The sequence below is a fragment of the Carassius auratus genome, chromosome 36, assembly GCF_003368295.1.
Source record: "Carassius auratus strain Wakin chromosome 36, ASM336829v1, whole genome shotgun sequence".
Classification (NCBI taxonomy): Eukaryota; Metazoa; Chordata; class Actinopteri; order Cypriniformes; family Cyprinidae; genus Carassius; species Carassius auratus.
Genome location: NC_039278.1, coordinates 17523248 through 17543916, shown reverse-complemented (window position 1 = coordinate 17543916; position 20669 = coordinate 17523248). Strand labels below are relative to the sequence as shown.

General features: G+C 32.8%; 1 protein-coding gene across 1 annotated transcript; it reads right to left on the bottom strand.

Annotated features, from left to right (window-relative positions):
• Nucleotides 1–1467: 1467 nt before the first annotated feature.
• On the bottom strand, nt 1468–12528 carry LOC113055722 (uncharacterized). The gene is made up of 17 exons (XM_026222111.1): nt 12450–12528; nt 11861–12157; nt 11411–11782; nt 10076–10378; nt 7215–7262; nt 7031–7081; nt 6860–6910; nt 4539–4586; nt 4355–4405; nt 4184–4234; nt 3294–3332; nt 2992–3075; nt 2863–2878; nt 2729–2744; nt 2552–2624; nt 1725–1774; nt 1468–1614 (listed from the first exon to the last, which is right to left on the bottom strand). The coding sequence occupies exons 1-17, from the start codon at nt 12502–12504 to the stop codon at nt 1525–1527; spliced, it is 1695 nt and encodes a 564-aa protein (XP_026077896.1). The 5' UTR covers nt 12505–12528; the 3' UTR covers nt 1468–1524.
• Between the last annotated feature and the right edge of the window lie 8141 nt (nt 12529–20669).

Genomic DNA, 20669 nt, shown 5'->3' with positions numbered 1-20669 from the left:
GCTTGTGGCTATAGTTTTGATTGTAGTATAGATGATATAGTATAGATTAAGTATAGATGATTGAATGTTTGTTTTCTTTAGTGTTACCACCCCTCACAGTCCACACGCCATCCCTTTACTACCCTAAACATTACCTTAAACATTTACTAACATTACATTGCCCTAAACATAATTTTTCATGATTTTTTTTTTCTTTCTAGAAATCTAAATCGCCAATAGATTCACTCCAATCTTGCAATAACAACAATAATGGTTTTAATGCTACAAGCAGAACAGTTTGAAGTTGATCTTTTAGTCACTATCTTGATTCACTATTACCTAAAAAAGCAATAAACTACTTTTGCGATAGCTTTTCTCCATCACCTGTATCAAGTATCACCCAGACTTACTTTCATATGAACATGTGCAGATGTAAATATACATTACAGTGGATATTTAAAAAAGGTTTATACAACCAAGTCTATTTCTAGGAACTCAGAGTGGCTTCATCAGGTTCCTGAAGAAAGAAAAGTACAGACATAGAAACATGCATGACAGTGTAGACATAAGAATCACACAGTAGAGATGAATTATAGCACTAATATAAGAAACTTGAAAAATGTAATATAAATCAGAAGTAGAAATATAGAAAAAAATAACATTTGTTTAATGTTTCTACAGATATTTTACAGTATGATCTTTCAGTTTAGTCATTTTACCAGTCATTTAACAGCAAACAATGCAAGATACATCTTTCAAATCACACCCGTGACTGAAATACAGTGGCTAAATTACAACAACTTGAAATTATGCTTCTCATGTTAGCGATCAGTGTGCTAGGAGTGCACATATATGTTTTGTTTGATAATAACAATAATAACAGACTCCAGCATCCCTTTTCTATGTCACCTTGATTAGAGTCAGAACTTTACTACCAAAACACTGGTTTGTATCATCCAAAGAGAGTAATAAAGGTTCCATTTTTGGTTCCCCAAATAACATTTCAGTGAACAGTTCTTTTTTTTTTCATTAAAAAACATTAAAAAATGTAAAGAATGTTTTTCCACTATAAAGGAACTTTTGTGCAATGGAGTTTCTTCTTGCAACAATCAATACCAATAAAGAACCTTTGTTTCTTAAGAGAGTATCATGGATGGGTTTCAAACTAAAACACTGGACTGAATGATTCATTAAAACAGAATATAAATCACTATTCTCTTTTATCTCTGATGTAATTGACTGGGTTTTGAGGGACTAAAAGCTATGATGGAGCTTGAAACTGTCTAAATGTATTTATCTTGAGTAATACAGAATAGCAAGGAGAAAAAAGTAGTTCAAAACATTTACAATTACTTCAGACAGTTCAGCCTTTATTGAATGCTCAATTATCTGTTCTTGGTATTGGAGTGGGCCTTGCCACAGACTGAAGTCACTGTATATTCAACACCAGACACTCAATAATGAAAATAAACACCTATTTGTCTGGAAGTACGGATATTTTATTTACAGGATGGTGGTACATAATAAACAAAGACATGAGATTCATCAGTGCATGTCCACCAAACTGTACATGTGATCTTCTGCGCTTGAAAGAACTGGTTTGTCAGGGATTGTGGAGTACAGGTGATAAACATTCTTAAGAAAGAAGAAAGACAGAAAACACATGGAAGATGGAATGTGTTAGTATTCTGTTGATGATGGACATTCATGTGGGCTTGAGGTGTGAGTGTTCAAACATACTGTACCTCATTTTCCTCCGGATTTCCCTTTTTCTGTTGTTTGTTGACCAAATCACCTGTAATGCAATGTAGAAAAAGTGTATAAAAACGCAGAAACACATGCCGTATTGCTAGAAGATGCACGATAAACGAAAGCAGTATGTATTGTAAAATCAGCTCAAAATAACATGTTTGATATCCTCAGACTGAATGGAATCATAGACTGAAGCTGAAAAATCTGAATCTGTGGCCATCATAAACTACACAATTTTTCTGTGAAATGTTAACTCAAATCTGGAGACTGGCTCTGACTTTCAGCAACTAGTTTTGACTTCTCCAGACTGTAAATCAGTGCAAAAATGAAGCAAAGGTCATGGTGTATATCAACATTTAACATTTTAGCACTTCTGATTCAGTTGTCCTGAAGTCTTGGGTTTTTGAATGGGTTGTGGTTAGGGGTGTAACGATTCACTCGTTTTCTCGATGCATCGATTACAAACCCTGTCGATTCATATGCATCGATCTTGAAACATGATTTTTGAATCGTGAATCGCCGATCTTGGACAGTAATCGATTCAAAATGCTAAGAATCGAATGAATCATGATTTCTATAGTGATTCATGAGTGTTTTTTGTTTTCATGTTTTCATATATATAAAAGTTACCTTGCAAGGCTTTGTTTGTAAAACAGGAATATGAATTTAACTGTTCAGAAAACTAACAAACAGAGTAAAACCAACATTCTGAAGAAGAAAAAAAAATCATGTTATCACATTTTTGCCATATTGCCCACTCAATTGGCTTCTATGTTTGTAATTGATCTGAGATCATTTCCTGAGAATGATGTTCTCTTACCTTCAGATATGGGCTGAGATGTGGCTGGTACAGAAGTGATCAGAGAATATGCCTCTACAGGTCCAGAACAACTCTAAATAACATAATCAATAGTAAAGACCAAGTCCCTTTCAACAGTTCTTATTAATTAAATATTAAAATAAGTATTTAAAGTTAATATTTTACGGTGACACTCACCATACCAATTCCTTCACTGGGTACATCAGGTTTTATTGATTTTTTGTGCATGCATATCAGATAAGAAGTTAAACATGTACAATATAGTCTACTTACAAACATATACTACTGAATTAAATGAATATAAAACTTACAGTTTTCTTTTTTTACCTAGAAAACAAAGAGAATCAAAATTATATATTCTGTTTTTATTCTATTTTATTGTACATCACTTTGGTTGACTATCTGTTGTTATATAAATAAACTGACCTTGAAATACTTACTTGCAAACCGGCAGAGACAGATGAGTCCCATGAGTCCAGACAAAACAGCAACACCAGTGAGAACCAGCACTATTAACCACAGATCTGTCAAAACAAACCAACACTTTATTCCAAGTTTATGAGTATTATGATTAATACTGTTACTGCAGATACATTACTCAACCTGACAATATAAGCGATACCCAAAAGAATCGTAGTGTTTTGTTTTTTATTTTTTTTTATGAGAAGTAAATGTTCTATAGATATTTGAGAAAGAATCCAATGGTCAAATCAATTCACATAAGAAAGAAAAAGGCAAATACCTTTGTATATTGGTGAGTGTGGACCTTTAGTAGGAGCATCTAAAAATGTAAACATGAGGACAATCAGCATCAGAAAAGACCTTAAATCAAGTCAAGTCTGCTTTGTCAGTTCTTCCACATGTACAGTACATACAGAGAATCGGAATTGAGTTACTCTCAGACCCCCGGTGCACACTGATAACACTAACAGTAGAGCCTAAATCTAGATCAAGTATAAAATGTAGATACAACTATACAATAAGGGAATGTATAAAAGACATAAAATTTAAAATAAAAGTTAAATAAAGCAGTGCAAGGCACATCGCAGATAGAGTGCATATCAATGAAGTGAACAACAGTGCAGATAAAATATTTAAGTGGAAAAAAAAAACATATATTCCTTTATATTGTTCCGAACTAGACATCGTACCAATAACCACAAAAAACAAAAAAAACCTGGACAGTGAAGGAAGAAGTTGTATTGAGTGATACTGAAGAAGCATTCTTACTGTATGTATGATGCATGTAAGTCTGACAGTAATCAGTGTTCATTACTACTGTGAGGTTTAAATGTTTGAAAATAGTTAACAGTTTAATAATTGGTTAGAAATTTAGAAAAGTAATCAAATGTAACTGTTTACATTACTTTAATAAAGTAATTTAAATAGTTAGGCTAAACTACTTATTACATTTTAAATAGGGTTGGAGAATATTTCCAAAGTAATTTCCAAATCAAAAAATATTGGGTGGAACACACAATGTTCTTCCATATGCTTCAGTTATGCATTTACATATAGAAACAATAATTGAATGGGAAATGCATTCTGTGTGAATTCTGTAGTATTAAAAATGACTTTTGGATCCAACATGTTAATTTTCCAACATGTTAAGTTTGACCGTTGATAACTTACACATTGTTTCCTTTGCTGTGTTGGTTGGAAGGTTTGTCTCAGAATGAAGATCTACAATAATATAAAAATAGCATATTGCAAGGGGAATCTATTGTTAGATGGAATCATTTCTCAAATTTATTCTCAAACAATCATAAATAATAATCAGAAAATGTGTTACCAGTAACTTACAAGTTTTACTGAATGTTGTTGTGGTTTCAGTAGTGGGCATTACAGTTAAAGCTGTTGAAAAATAAACATTGTGGATTTTGTAAATATTCAACAAATATTAATGAATTTGAAAGAATGATAGTTGTTTTAAGGACATTCAGAATGGAATAAGAAAAAATATATATTTAGAAATGAAATGACTCACAGGTTGTTGTGGCTGTTGTACTTGTATGTTTAATGGTTGATGTTGAAACTGCAGAGAAAATTGATCAAAATAACAGGAAGTTATCACATTACCACATTATCAGATGTAACTTTCATCACCTTAATATTGGTTCACATGACTATAGGCATATATATATATTTATGCCTGTACTCATTGTTATAACGGAGGCCGTAGCCATTTAGCCTCATTGTTAGTGCGTCCGCCTCCCATGGCGGAGACCCGGGTTACACACACACACACACACACACACACACACACACACACACACACACACACACATATATATATATATATATATTAGGGGTGTAACGGTACGTGTATTTATATATTAGGGGTGTAGCGGTACGTGTATTTGTATCGCACCGTTTCGGTACAGGGCTTTCGTATGGTGCACGTGTGTACCTAATGCAATATTTTGTTTGCGGAACATAGGTTCATTTTTGTGTTTCCAAACAAACATATTAAGAGGCGGAAATTTCCGCGATTAGTGCAAATCCTTCCCTGCAGCTGATTCTATAACCCCTCTTTCACACCGCAAGCATCAAGCAGGAGCGTCGCGTGAACAGCAGTGCAGCGGGGGTTTTGGCGTCCAGTTTATTTTTGCCGTGCTGTTCACGCTCAATTAAAGTGAAAGCACACTTTTGATGGACAAAATAAATGTGATTTAACAAAACGTGCTCAAAATGCACAGAATAAGCATGCCAAGAGTTTTAAAAACAGTGTTTTAACAATTATGCCAGAAAAGAAAATTAAGTATAACAAATATGTATTTACCCATTTAAACATTTTAATTAATCGTTTTGGGTGAAAGTATGGTGTATTGTTATAAAAACAAATGTTGAAAGAATTATACCCATTTTTTGAAGTGGTTATACTGTCTGCCGAACACGCTTTGCAGTCGCTGCTGTGATGCTGTACTTATACGCTTCCAGTGTGAATACTCGCGAGAGTCTGCTGCTGCAGTGACAACAATATCTATACTTCATGTTGAGCATAAATACAGTATAAAGCCTACTGATAAAGGACACCGTCAACAGTTTTGACGGCAAAATAGACTATGTTTCACACGTGCAATATGGCAGTGTGTCACCGGCCTAAGGTTTTCAAAAGTGTGTACATCACTACAACTAGGAAAAAAAACGATTGTAATTCAAATGCAGCTCCCGTTGGCATTTAAACAGACCTTTGCTCTTAATTCCGATCGGTCCAACGCAATAACGAAATCTGAGCAGGTCTAAAAACTGAAACTGTTGATGCTGCACTTTACATTTTTTTTAAAGTTTTATATATATATATATATATATATATATATATATATATATATATATATATATATATATATATATATATATATATATATATATATATATATATATATATATATATATATATATATATATATATATATATATATATTCAATATGAGCAGGCCTACAAGCTGGGATTGGTAATGCTGCACAGTAATCATAGTTATTTATTTATATTTTTTATTATATTTTATTATATGAGACTGGTTTCAGACTGAGAGTATTTTATTTAGTGGAGAACTTTTTTTATTATATATATATTTTATTAAAAAGTATTTAAAAAAGTGTAAACAAATTGCTTTAAAAGTTTATAGTAATAAACAACCTGCAGTTTAATGTTTACATTTCTTTCCCTTACTGTACCGAAAATGAACCGAACCATCACTTTAAAACTGACGGTAGTACCGAACCGTGATTTTTGCATATCGTTACACCCCTAATATATATATATTATATTATGTTATTATGTGTATATTATGTGTAAACTAGACATCGTACCAATAACCACAAAAAAAAACAAAAAAAACCTGGACAGTGAAGGAAAGATCCAGTATATATATATACAACGTATATTGTGTGATACTGAAGAAGCATTCTTACTATATGTATGATGCATATACGTCTGACAGTAATCAGTGTTCATTACTACTGTGAGGTTTAAATGTTTGAAAATAGTTAACAGTTTAATAATTGGTTAGAAATTTAGAAAAGTAATCAAATGTAACTGTTTACATTACTTTAATTTAAATAGTTAGGCTAAACTACTTATTACATTTTAAATAGGGTTGGAGAATATTTCCAAAGTAATTTCCAAAGCAAAAATATTGGGTGGAACACACAATGTTCTTCCATATGCTTCAGTTATGCATTTACATATAGAAACAATAATTGAATGGGAAATGCATTCTGTGTGAATTCTGTAGTATTAAAAATGACTTTTGGATCCAACATGTTAATTTTCCAACATGTTAAGTTTGACCGTTGATAACTTACACATTGTTTCCTTTGCTGTGTTGGTTGGAAGGTTTGTCTCAGAATGAAGATCTACAATAATATAAAAATAGCATATTGCAAGGGGAATCTCTTGTTAGATGGAATCATTTCTCAAATTTATTCTCAAACAATCATAAATAATAATCAGAAAATGTGTTACCAGTAACTTACAAGTTTTACTGAATGTTGTTGTGGTTTCAGTAGTGGGCATTACAGTTAAAGCTGTTGAAAAAAAAACATTGTGGATTTTGTAAATATTCAACAAATATTAGTGAATTTGAAAGAATGATAGTTGCTTTAAGGACATTCAGAATGGAATAAGAAAAAAAATATATTTAGAAATGAAATGACTCACAGGTTGTTGTGGCTGTTGTACTTGTATGTTTAATGGTTGATGTTGAAACTGCAGAGAAAATTGATCAAAATAACAGGAAGTTATCACATTACCACATTATCAGATGTAACTTTCATCACCTTAATATTGGTTCACATGATTATAGGCATATATATATATATTTATGCCTGTACTCATTGTTATAACGGAGGCCGTAGCCATTTAGCCTCATTGTTAGTGTGTCCGCCTCCCATGCCGGAGACCCGGGTTACACACACACACACACACACACACACACACACACACACACACACACACACACACACACACACACACACACACACACACACACACATATATATATATATATATATATATATATATATATATATATATATATATATATATATATATATATTAGGGGTGTAACGGTACGTGTATTTATATATTAGGGGTGTAGCGGTACGTGTATTTGTATCGCACCGTTTCGGTACAGGGCTTTCGTATGGTGCACGTGTGTACCTAATGCAATATTTTGTTTGCGGAACATAGGTTCATTTTTGTGTTTCCAAACAAACATATTAAGAGGCGGAAATTTCCGCGATTAGTGCAAATCCTTCCCTGCAGCTGATTCTATAACCCCTCTTTCACACCGCAAGCATCAAGCAGGAGCGTCGCGTGAACAGCAGTGCAGCGGGGGTTTTGGCGTCCAGTTTATTTTTGCCGTGCTGTTCACGCTCAATTAAAGTGAAAGCACACTTTTGATGGACAAAATAAATGTGATTTAACAAAACGTGCTCAAAATGCACAGAATAAGCATGCCAAGAGTTTTAAAAACAGTGTTTTAACAATTATGCCAGAAAAGAAAATTAAGTATAACAAATATGTATTTACCCATTTAAACATTTTAATTAATCGTTTTGGGTGAAAGTATGGTGTATTGTTATAAAAACAAATGTTGAAAGAATTATACCCATTTTTTGAAGTGGTTATACTGTCTGCCGAACACGCTTTGCAGTCGCTGCTGTGATGCTGTACTTATACGCTTCCAGTGTGAATACTCGCGAGAGTCTGCTGCTGCAGTGACAACAATATCTATACTTCATGTTGAGCATAAATACAGTATAAAGCCTACTGATAAAGGACACCGTCAACAGTTTTGACGGCAAAATAGACTATGTTTCACACGTGCAATATGGCAGTGTGTCACCGGCCTAAGGTTTTCAAAAGTGTGTACATCACTACAACTAGGAAAAAAAAACGATTGTAATTCAAATGCAGCTCCCGTTGGCATTTAAACAGACCTGTGCTCTTAATTCCGATCGGTCCAACGCAATAACGAAATCTGAGCAGGTCTAAAAACTGAAACTGTTGATGCTGCACTTTACATTTTTTTTAAGTTTTCTATATATATATATATATATATATATATATATATATATATATATATATATATATATATATATATATATATATATATATATATATATATATATATATATATATATATATATATATATATATATATATTCAATATGAGCAGGCCTACAAGCTGGGATTGGTAATGCTGCACAGTAATCATAGTTATTTATTTATATTTTTTATTATATTTTATTATATGAGACTGGTTTCAGACTGAGAGTATTTTATTTAGTGGAGAACTTTTTTTTATTATATATATATATATATTATTAAAAAGTATTTAAAAAAGTGTAAACAAATTGCTTTAAAAGTTTATAGTAATAAACAACCTGCAGTTTAATGTTTACATTTCTTTCCCTTACTGTACCGAAAATGAACCGAACCATCACTTTAAAACTGACGGTAGTACCGAACCGTGATTTTTGCATATCGTTACACCCCTAATATATATATATATTATATTATGTTATTATGTGTATATTATGTGTAAACTAGACATCGTACCAATAACCACAAAAAAAACAAAAAAAAACCTGGACAGTGAAGGAAAGATCCAGTATATATATATATTAGTGGTCGACTGATATTTGCTTTTGAGAATCAATGCCGATATCTTGGAAAGCAGTGGGTCCGATAGCCAATATAAAGCCGAAATAATTTTACATATTAATATTTAAGACATTTTCAATAATTTGACAATGGATTAAAAAATGCATACTTATACTTTAGATAACAAAGTATTTCTCACAAATAAATAAATATTGAATTCAAATATTATTAAAAAAGGGGGTAAACCATTAAACCAACAAGGCACTCAGTATTCTGGTGTGTGCATTGTGAGTTTCATATTTTCATATGAAAACTCATATTTTTCAAATAAAGATAGGGTAACACAGCTGGATTCGAGTAATTTTGCAAGGTTTGTGAAATTAAATGTTCATTAGCCATTCAAAGATTTGTTTAATTGATATAAATGCATATTTATTTAATAAAGTATTATAATGTTTGCCATTATCTCAGTAATAATATAAAAGCAATCATTATAATACTTTTTGTATACATGAATTACTTTGTTTAACAGTTCTATCTGATTATTTGACAGACTTAACCCTATTAGACAGAACTGTTAATGACGACAGTGGACAAGATGGAGAATGTGTGCTGTGTGCACTCAGGTGCTGGCTTTCTCAGTGCCTTCAAAATAAAAGTTCTGCCTTGAAAACATGAAAACATCGTCCAAGCCGAAATGTTATTAATGTGTAAATATATATATATATATATATATATATATATATATATATATATATATATATATATATATATATATATATATATATATATATATATATATATATACATACATATATATATATATATATATATATATAAACTTACTATGGACTGTCACTGGATCAGAGTGATTGTTTTAATTATTTCATATGCATATTAAAAAAACTCACTCTGGACTGTAACTGTCACTGGATCAGAGTGAGCAGATGGTTTTTGAACTTGTTTCTTCATCACAGTGTAGAAGCAGCTTATTCTCACAGATGATGAACTCTGACCTCCAGACCAAACACTGATCTGAGATCCAGTGAGTGAGAGCTGACATGATGAGCTCACTTTTGAGTTACTTTCTCTTCCATTTATATAGAAGTAACACTTCTCCATCTTCAGATCTTCAGTTTTCTCACAGCTCAGCTCAACTGTGTCCGTTTCCAGAATAACTGAAGCAGACGCTCTTAACTTGGCCTGAGGAAGATCTGATGAACACAGAAATTATAATGTGTTCAGAGAGATCTCTCAGAATAGAAGCATGTGACTCTTCAATAAGTTGCAAAAACCTTAACATTCATTCTTTTTGTAATGTAAAATTGGTTGAATTCTGTGTGTTTGATGGTGTTAGTTGATTTTAAGATACAGACATATATATATATATATATATATATATATATATATATATATATATATATATATATATATATATATATATATATATATATATATATATATATAATAGATTGATACTCATGTAAACTAACAGTCAATCAGTGAGCAATTGCTCTTTATTTGCATCCTGTTCATTTTATTGCAGCTGTGTAATCATCAAGTCATAATTAGTAAGACATATGATGATCTTATATAGAGCATATTTGTAAGATACTTTAATTAAAATACTTTAAAAAAAAAAAAAAAAAAATATATATATATATATATATATATATATATATATATATATATATATATATATATATATATATATATAAAATACTGTATTTTTGTATTCATAGAATTAAAAAGATGCTTCAAAACATATCGAGGAGAACTTATAAAAACATTTTAAAATATTTAATAATATAGATAATAATAAAAAAAAAAAAATATATATATATATATCTTTTTGTTTAGTTTCTCCTCTCATGGATTTCATTTTAGGCAGAAATGAGTTTCAATAGATTTGTCAGTCATAGTCTGTCTCTATGAGATATCAACTATGATCAAATTTATCTCAAAAAGCTCTTTCTTCTTGTCTAAATGAATCAGATTGTTCACTTATCAAAGTCACACTGTGGTTTGAATGTGCCTGAAAAGAAAAGAAAATTTATTCTCAGTAAGTTGAGTTAACAGATTATTGATTCAGTGTCTGATACACTGATCTATGACTGGATTTCTCTTTTTGATCAATTTTCCTCCAAGATTTCATAATATCCAAAATTATAAATTTGGCTAAAGATTACAGGCATCTCTAATCATTAAATGTGCTCATTTAAAAAATCCTAATAGTGATAACTCACCTCTGGTAGTGATTGTGTCTCTGATGGTGATTGTGTCTCTGATGGTGATGGTGACTGTGATGGGGATTGTGTTACTGATGGTGTATGTGTCACTGTGTGGTGATCTGATCTCAGGTTCAGTCTTGAGTGAATAAACACAGCTCAGCTGTCTGCTGTTCACTGATTGTGTGAAGAGTTCACTACGACTTAAATAAAACATACAAAGATTCCCTCCAGACTGACTCCAGTGAGAGACACGGTGAAACAGAAGAACATCATCCTCAGTGTAGAGACTACAGATGAAATCAGCTCTGACCGAAAGAGGTATTTCACATGATATGATGAGCTGGACATAATCATCACTAACACTGATGAAGGGTTTCTGAAGTGCATCTGTTTAAAGAAAAATTATCAAGTTATTAAAAGCACAGCAAATTTCTTAGACAGAAGAACAGCAGTGAAGTATCTCACCAAGAACCGTCACTGTGGCAGGAGGAGAATTAGATGATGGTTTATTGATGCCTCGTTCATTTATTGTGTAGTAACAGTTAATGTAGATTGATTCAGGTGATTTTACACCTGCCCATCTGAGCACTTCAGCACCAGTGAGCTCGAGCTGACATGATGAACTAACTTTTATATTCTTCTCTTCTCTGTTTTTGGTGAAATAACACTGACTCGCTCTAACATCTGCTGGAGTCTCACAGCTGATCTTCACTGAGCTGGACTCTCTTATGACATCTGGAGATACTTTTACAGTAGGAGATTCTGAAACAACCCAAAACAGATCAGTCACTACATTACATCTCCTTGCTGACAATGTTTACAAGCACAATAATATTCCAATATTAATCACATATTTTTAGGTTCTAAAAACCTAAATAAGACAAAAGCTGATTATTACAAATATATTTTACTATATTACATATATCTATATCAGATAGGTTCACTTGTAGCTCTACTGATCAATATGTTGAAATATTTTCAACAGTGACACTTTGTTAACTACAAATGTGGACATACAGTATTTAACGAACATTAAACACCAGAGATCACTTACTGTAAGACTGAACCTCCGTCAGGAGCTGAAACACTATGAAGATGAACAACTCCATTGCAGCGAGAGTGAGAGAAGAAACGAGACTCACACAATAGGTGAATTAGGAAGTAACACATCAAACCACAGGAAACTGAATGCTTTGTGCAGTGTGTTTTATGAAGATGATGAACATGATTATGATTCCACACTCACAGTTGTGTGCACTTTAACTTGTTAGGCAACCTTTACTCTAGCATAGTGGGTCAGAGTTTGTAGAATTGTAGGGTTCACAAACTTTCACAAAATTTGGTCCTGAGTTAGTCCTTTAAATGAATAATTTAAAAGAATAAATAAAAAATATTTTATATTAAATAGTTTTAGATCTTCAAATGAAAGAAAAAAAAAGTCAACACACACAGTTTAGAATTGTATCGGTGTCTTAAAAAAAACTGCAAATAGCAACAACTTTAAAAGGGTCACAGGATGCTAAATTCACTTTTACATGTTGTTTAAAGATAAATGTGTTTTGGCAGTGCGTGTACACATCTACCATATAATGATAAAAAAAAAACTGGTGTATAAATTTAGGAGGTGGGCAGGTGTAAAATCACCTGAATCAATCTACTTTAACCGTTACTACACAATAAATGAACGAGGCATCAATAAACCATCATCTAATTCTCCTCCTGCCACAGTGACGGTTCTTGGTGAGATACTTCACTGCTGCTCTTCTCTCTTAGAAACTTTTACTGCTGTGTTTTTAATAACTTTATAATTTTTCTTTAAACAGATGCACTTCAGAAACCCTTCATCAGTGTTAGTGATGATGATGACCAGCTCAGTATATTATGTGAAATACCTCTTTCGGTCAGAGCTGATTTCATCTGTAGTCTCTACACTGAGGATGATGTTCTTCTGTTTCACCGTGTCTCTCTCACTAATAATAAAGATTGATAATAACATTTATAAGAGTGAAAGACGTCTTCCTTCAGGTAGACTGTATGTTTTCTTGCCTAGTTGGATGTTGTGCTAATGACCAATAATTACATTGTGTGTATTCCCCAAAACGTGAAATCAAAACGTGGACCGTGGAAGCGGCTGTGAGTCCCGCACACTGAAGCATGACGAACCAGGAGGACTTACGTTCAAAATTCAAACAATGTGAAAAGAATGGTTTATTATCAGTTAATAATTTGTTGTTTGTATGGTCTTGGTCAGGGCTGTCAAACTTAATTCCTGGAGTTTTGTCCCAACCCCGCTCCAACACACATAGGTTTACTCTGTAGTTTTCAAATAACCCTGAAGGACTTGATTAGTTGGATCAGGTGTGTTTAATTAGGGTTGAATCTAAACTCTAGGAGTCTTGACACCCCGTTCTAGGTGGTCATATAGGCTGCATCTGAAAACTGAAAAATGCTGCCTTCTAAGGTCGCATTCCAAGGAAGGAAGGCATCAAGGCATGTCCGAATTAAATGTTAGATGTTAGCTTCAGTTCCTGTCTCCTGAGATGCCTTCATCTGGCTGGTTTTTGAAGGCAGCATAGATGTATCCTTCGCTGCCTTTGCAACGGTTGGCAACACGATGTATTTCTAAATGGTTCATTGATTTCATACACACAGATGTACACTCAGGCAGTTCAGATGGTAAATAATCATAAAGCAAGAACAAAATGATGAACAACAACAAAAAAAAAAAACAGTTAGACACTGAGACATTATTATTAACATTTTAGTGTATGTTAAAAGAGTTGTGTGTTCAAATAGCTGAACAAAAAAGTTTATACATATAGACTTAATTTGATTTATAGATTTATAGATTAATATAGATTTAATACTTTAGCAATAGTAGTTTGGCAACTGAATGAAACAGAAACAGAAATGAAACAGGTCATCCATGATTTGCCAGTTAAAAGAGATGTTGTTTCTCCCTGTCAGGAGCTCTGTGAGACCATCGGCAGAACCTGCAGAGACACAGACTTTATTATCACATGTTTCTGTATCATGGGAATCCTATGAGTCAAGACAGAAATAAACCAATAACAGTGAAAACCAGCACTACTGAAAGCCATGAGCCTGTCAGAAGAAAGGTTTTTATTATTATTTTATTTTAAGTTGTTTAATTCCATTAAATATATAATTAAATTATATTATTAATTATAATTATTTAAGCCATTTTATATTGCAACAAGGGAATGAATATGCATAAATTCACTAAATCAGATTATGTTCAGATTTGTTTTATTATCATTCAGTGCTGTGAAAGTGTTTGTCCCCAGTAGTGCATATCCCATAAAAAAACACATTTTAATTTCAGAAATTAATAAATAAATAAATAAATAAATAAATAAACAAAAAAATAAAACAGAGGCAAGTAAACATTTAGTGCTGTCAAAGACTGATCTCCTGATCTCTGTTGTGTGTAGTCGTGAGTGAAAGAACAACCTTCAGAGTGAGTGTGAACAGTCTGAGGAACATCTGCAACAGAAAAGATCTCAGATTAAATCAGATTAGAGTACAAACTGAACAACTGCATGATGATTACAGACACTGGTGTTTAAGTTTAGTTTAGTGTTTAGTTTAGTTTCCACAGACAATGATCAATTATACAGTTTAGCTGTATTTATATGACACTATTTGTCTTCTAATGCCTTGACTGAACAGTTACAGTCACATTTAAAAATAGATGTGAAGTAAACCAATACAGTGAACTCAGTATTTGTCAAAGTTTATTTATCAGTTGAAGCTACACAGAGATTTCAATAATGTCACAAGCATTTTTTTCGGATATAAAACTTAAGATGAGTTTTTAATACAGGATAACATACAATATTAAAATATAAGACAACTAAGCTGTACAGAATCATATAACATATATTTTTAAATCATCTACTCAGCACTGGTTTAGACAGCTCGTTCAAAATAAACAGCAAATTAATATTAAAAAAATATTCAACTGTGTCTATTTCCATCCTGGATCCAGAACACCTGAGAAGAGATGATGCTGACCCCTCAGAAGACCTCAGATGATGCTAACACTGAATGAACAAACAGAACTAACAAATATTTCTAGATGTGTGACTGCATCATATAATAATTTCTGTTCGTAATGTTTATCATCTGATTGACTACGTCTTGTTTGAATTTTTCTTATACACATAAACTGACAGTCACCACTTATTGAAGCTACTACCAAATATTGTAGAAACTTAATTTTCTTTAAAGTTGCGTAATAATGGTTTGTATCATAAAAAGCGCTATAAAAATAAATTAGAATTGATGAATTGTTTCCAGAATAATTGAAACGGATACTCTCAGCTTGGCCTGAGGAAGATCTGATGAACACAGAAATGAAAAGATGTTCAGTGAGATCTCAGAATAGAAGCTCTTCAGAATGCTAAAAAAAAGTCTTTACTTTCTGTCTGTCCTTTTTAGTCATTTTCTAATTTCATTTTGCAGGGAAAACAACAGCACAAACATTCATATTGACAATCATTATCATTCATATTAGCTTGTGTTTTAAAGATACTAACTTGACTTTTTTTTCTGAATCTCCCACAAATTACTTTAGAATATCTGACTGGCCTACGCTATAAAATATGAATAATGGGTCTTGTAATTTTCCTAATATATATATATATATATATATATATATATATATATATATATATATATATATTATATATATATATATATATATATATATATATAATTTAATTTAGAAATTATAATTTAATTAAATAATTTAAAATAATGTGTAGATTTCATTAAAGAAATAATGATTCAGTGTTGTACAAAAAAACATTGAGGACCTTTTACTAATAAAACCAAGAGATGTGTTTTCCTCATTTATTTTTTAAAGGAAACTTAAAGGGCAGGGGGGGGGGGGTGAAATGCTTGTTTTCACTCAATATCCTGTTAATCTTGAGTACCTATAGAGTAGCACTGCATCCTTCATAACTCCAAAAAGTCTTTAGTTTTATTATATTCATAAGACAAAAATAGTCTGTGCCGATTTTTTTTCGGAAAAACACAAACCGCTGGAGGCTTGATGTGTGGGCGGAGCTAAAGAATCACGAGCACAAGTAGGTTTTTGCGTTGAGAGCGTTTGGAAGTTGTGACATTACCATGAAGAAAAAAAAACCATCATCCAAAACAAACCATGGCTAGCAGTCAGATTCAGACGTTTATTTATGATCCAGAACCAGATCCCGAGGCTTAAACTGAACGAGAGCAGCAGCAGCAACGAATCGCTCCGAGCGGGGCTCGAACCCGGGTCTCCAATGGGAGGGGACGCATTAACAAGGAGGCAGAGATATTTGAAGCAGTTTTACTCATCCCCTGTGGTTCCAACACACGATCGTGACCCTTTTTCGTTGGGATTGCATCATCCTTAAGAAATAAACGATACGCAAATCCGTCGTCAAACTGGGCCTTGTTTGTAAAACAAGCATCTTCGAAATGCAGGGAACAAACACTTGCACAACTCCGTTGATGCTCTGTAAAAATAAACTCCATCCACTGGTCCCTTAATGTTTTATTTTTGGTAATCTGTGCAGGGTTGTCTTGCCCTCGCAACCAAAAACACACTTCTTTTGTGACATTTCGCTCTCGCTCTGATCAGTGAATGTCTGTTGTGCTCTCATTGCTCTGCTATACGGGAGCGCGCGCTCTTCCGGCAGACGTGCCCTTAGGACCCATATAAGGAAATTCCGCTCCATCTAACTTCACATAGAGCCATACTCGAAAAAAACTTTCCGAAGGCTACCTATTTTTTTTTAAAGAAAATTAACAGTCTTATTTAAGAGGTGATTGTTAGTTCCCATGCTTTGCATATGGCTGGACACGGAGAGTACATTTTGAAATGAAATACTATTTTATGTTTTTGAGTAAATGGAAGCATCTATTAATGTTTAAAGTTCAGTTTAACATTTGAAAGAGTTTGTGTTACACTGAAGTTTCCATTGCAAAGTGCAATCATTACCAGCTTATGGTTATGGATACTACTCCAGTGAGCTAGTGCAGTACTTTCCAGTATTTTACTACTTGAGCTCTTTGCCTGTATACAGTCTTTTAAATGTAGAAATAATGCTGTCAAATACAAACAGACCTAGCTCAAAATCAGACTTTTGAGAATAAATTTAAAATAAATGAGCATAAATGAGATTTCACATGATTTATTCAGGTAGACTCCATTTAAAAGAAAATCAAGCCTGAAAAACTACTCAAAAATATTATGTGTAAAAATTATTTTAAGTAAATATCTTGTTCCATTTTTTTACAGTGTACATAATAAATCAAACTGGCTAAATAATGATATAAGCATTTCTAATCATTGTACTCATTTAATTAAAACTGATACCAACTCACATGTCTTGGTGATTGTGACTGTGATGGAGATTGTGTCACTGATGGTGTATGCATCACTGTCAGGGATCTAGGAAGGAGGACCCAATTGCAGTGAGAGATAACAAGGTTTTATTGACAAGACAGATTGATACAAGAGGTAGTGAAGTACACAATAGATACCACAACAGGGACACAATAAACAGGAACAGCTAGGGAAAGCTTCAGAAAACAACTGGCAGAATACTTGGGCAACAAAGGGGGCAACAAGACCAGGCTGATAGAGAAGGCCACACAAGCCACCATAGAGCAGAGCTCAGACACTTGTTGACCACCGACTCTGGAGACAGACCAGATGCCAGGCTGGTAGAACCAGGGCAGGACACATGGGGACAGGAGGAACTCGAACACAAGACTAGACCGGACAAAGCTCCACAAAAACACAAGTTAAATCCAAGACAGATAATATAAACCAGTGAACTAATAAAACTAAAGTAACAAAGAAAGAAATTACCAATTTAACCAACTTAAGAGAATGATCAAACAAAACCATGAATCAGAACTACAAAAACTAATATTACAAATAAAAGCAAAAACAAACAAATTACTAAAACAAGAACATGCAATTACATGGACTAGACAAAACAAGGGCACAAGACCATCCTGACAGGGAGACACAGACACATATTCAGACAGAGACAGGGTGTGAGAATGAACACGGACCAGCAAACACAAAAGGGAAAGGTGCACTATAAATATGGGAGGAAAATACATGAGGAAAAGGTGAGCACAATTAGACCAACTAGGCTGACAAGAGGGTGGGGTAAAGAGGAAACAAGGAGGAGGGGCTAAAGGAAGCACATGGACCAGGAAAACAAGGCCATGTGCTGAAACAAGACATACACAAGAAAGAAAAACACAAGACAAACAGTGTCAGTGCAAAACCCTGTCAGTCACTGTGTGGTGATCTGATCTCAGGTTCAGTCTTGAGTGAATAAACACAGCTCAGCTGTCTGCTGTTCACTGATTGTGTGAAGAGTTCACTACGACTTAAATAAAATATACAAAGATTCCCTCCAGACTGACTCCACTGAGAGACACGGTGAAACAGAAGAACATCATCCTCAGTGTAGAGACTACAGATGAAATCAGCTCTGACTGAAAGTGGTATTTCACATGAGATGAAGAGATGATCATCATCATCACTAACATTGATGAAGGGTTTCTGAAGAGGAATCTGTTTGAAGAAAAATGATCCAGTTACTAAAAATACATCATTAACAGTTTCTAACACAGAAGAACAACTGTGACATATATCTCACATACAGTTGAATTGTCACTATATGGCGGGAGGAGAATGAGATGATGTTTTATATACACCTCGTTCATTTATTGTGTAGTAATAGTTTAATAGTAATAGTAATAGTAATAGTAATAGTAATAGATTTTACACCTTCCCATCTGAGCACTTCAGCACCAGTGAGCTCAAGCTGAAGGACTAATTTATTTTCCCGTTCTTATATTTTTCTCTTCTCTGTTTGTGATGAAACACTATCTTTCTGAACACTGACTCACTCTCACAAACTTCACTGATCTGAACTCTCTTATCTGCATCTCGAGATACTTTTACAGTAGAAGATTCAGGAACAACCCAATCAAATAACACTATGCACACATTGACATTAAAAAATATCATACTTTTTATTATATTCTGATTTTGTAAACCTCAAGTAGAGTAATTAGCCAGATTTCTATCGTCAAGTTAAGCAAATTTTTCAGATTTTAATAGCTGGTTACATATAGGAAAAATTCAATAGCAACATTAATCCCAGGTAGGTTGTTTTCATGTGTTTGTATACATATTTGTATAAATATTAAAACTTTACCAGTCAAACATGTTGAGATGTTTTTGACAGCAACACGTTGTTCATGGCAAATGTGAGCATACAGTATTTAAGAAGCATAAATCACTTACTGTTGGACTGAACCTCCAGAAGGAGCTGAAAAGCAATAAAGATGAACAACTCCATCACAGCGAGAGTGAGAAAAGAGAAAAAACAAGACTCACACAAAAAGAATAGACCACAGGAAATCTTTTAATATATATAGTGCAGTTTATGTAGATGAAAGTTTACTTATAGACCACACTTTCAACCGTGTGCACTGTGAAATATAGGGCATATGTCACACCTTTTGTACTCACAGGTTGAATTTGAAATGTCACATTAGCACACATGGTATCTCTGCCAAATAAAGATGCGTGTATGTTGTTTTAAAACCTTCATTTAAATGTAGCGATAACTATTCTAATAATTATATGAAAGACAAAGTAAAAAAATTTATTTTTTAATTAAATATAAAAGGTGTTAATATGCAAATAATTATGTCTTACTGTATACTGTATGCAACAAATTTTCTGCAAATACTTTCACTGAACAATTACAGTCACATTAGAAAAAAGTTTTTTCAGTACTTTCACAAGCTGCATTTAGTTTGCAAATAAAACAAGTTTGAGTTTTTAATACAGGATAATATGACACAATATTAAAATATCAGAAAACTGAGCTGTACAGAATAATTTAATCTGATAAACATATATATATATATATATATATATATATATATATATATATATATATATATATATATATATATATATATATTTTTTTTTTTTTTTTTTTTTTTTAAATCAATCACCTAGCATTGGTTTAGACAACTCATTAAAAACTGAAAATTAATATCCAAAAAGGTATATTAAGATGTACCGTTTACTCATTTGTTTTTGTGGCAGTTGTCAAGGTTTTATCAGTAGAGGTCACCGGTGAGACTATCAGACAAGGGACAAATACAAGTAGATGTGTAGTCATTTGTTTTGAGAAAATGGATTATGTTTTACTGC

What these genes read in the sequence shown, in the direction of transcription:
- LOC113055722 (XM_026222111.1), bottom strand. Translation starts at nt 12,504, where the DNA reads ATGGAGTTGTTCATCTTCATAGTGTTTCAGCTCCTGACGGAGGTTCAG. An exon ending in TGCCACAGTGACGGTTCTTG is followed by an intron (nt 11,783 to 11,860) that starts GTGAGATACTTC and finishes TTCTTTAAACAG; the next exon opens with ATGCACTTCAGAAACCCTTC. An exon ending in ACACTCACCAATATACAAAG is followed by an intron (nt 3,076 to 3,293) that starts GTATTTGCCTTT and finishes TTGTTTTGACAG; the next exon opens with ATCTGTGGTTAATAGTGCTG.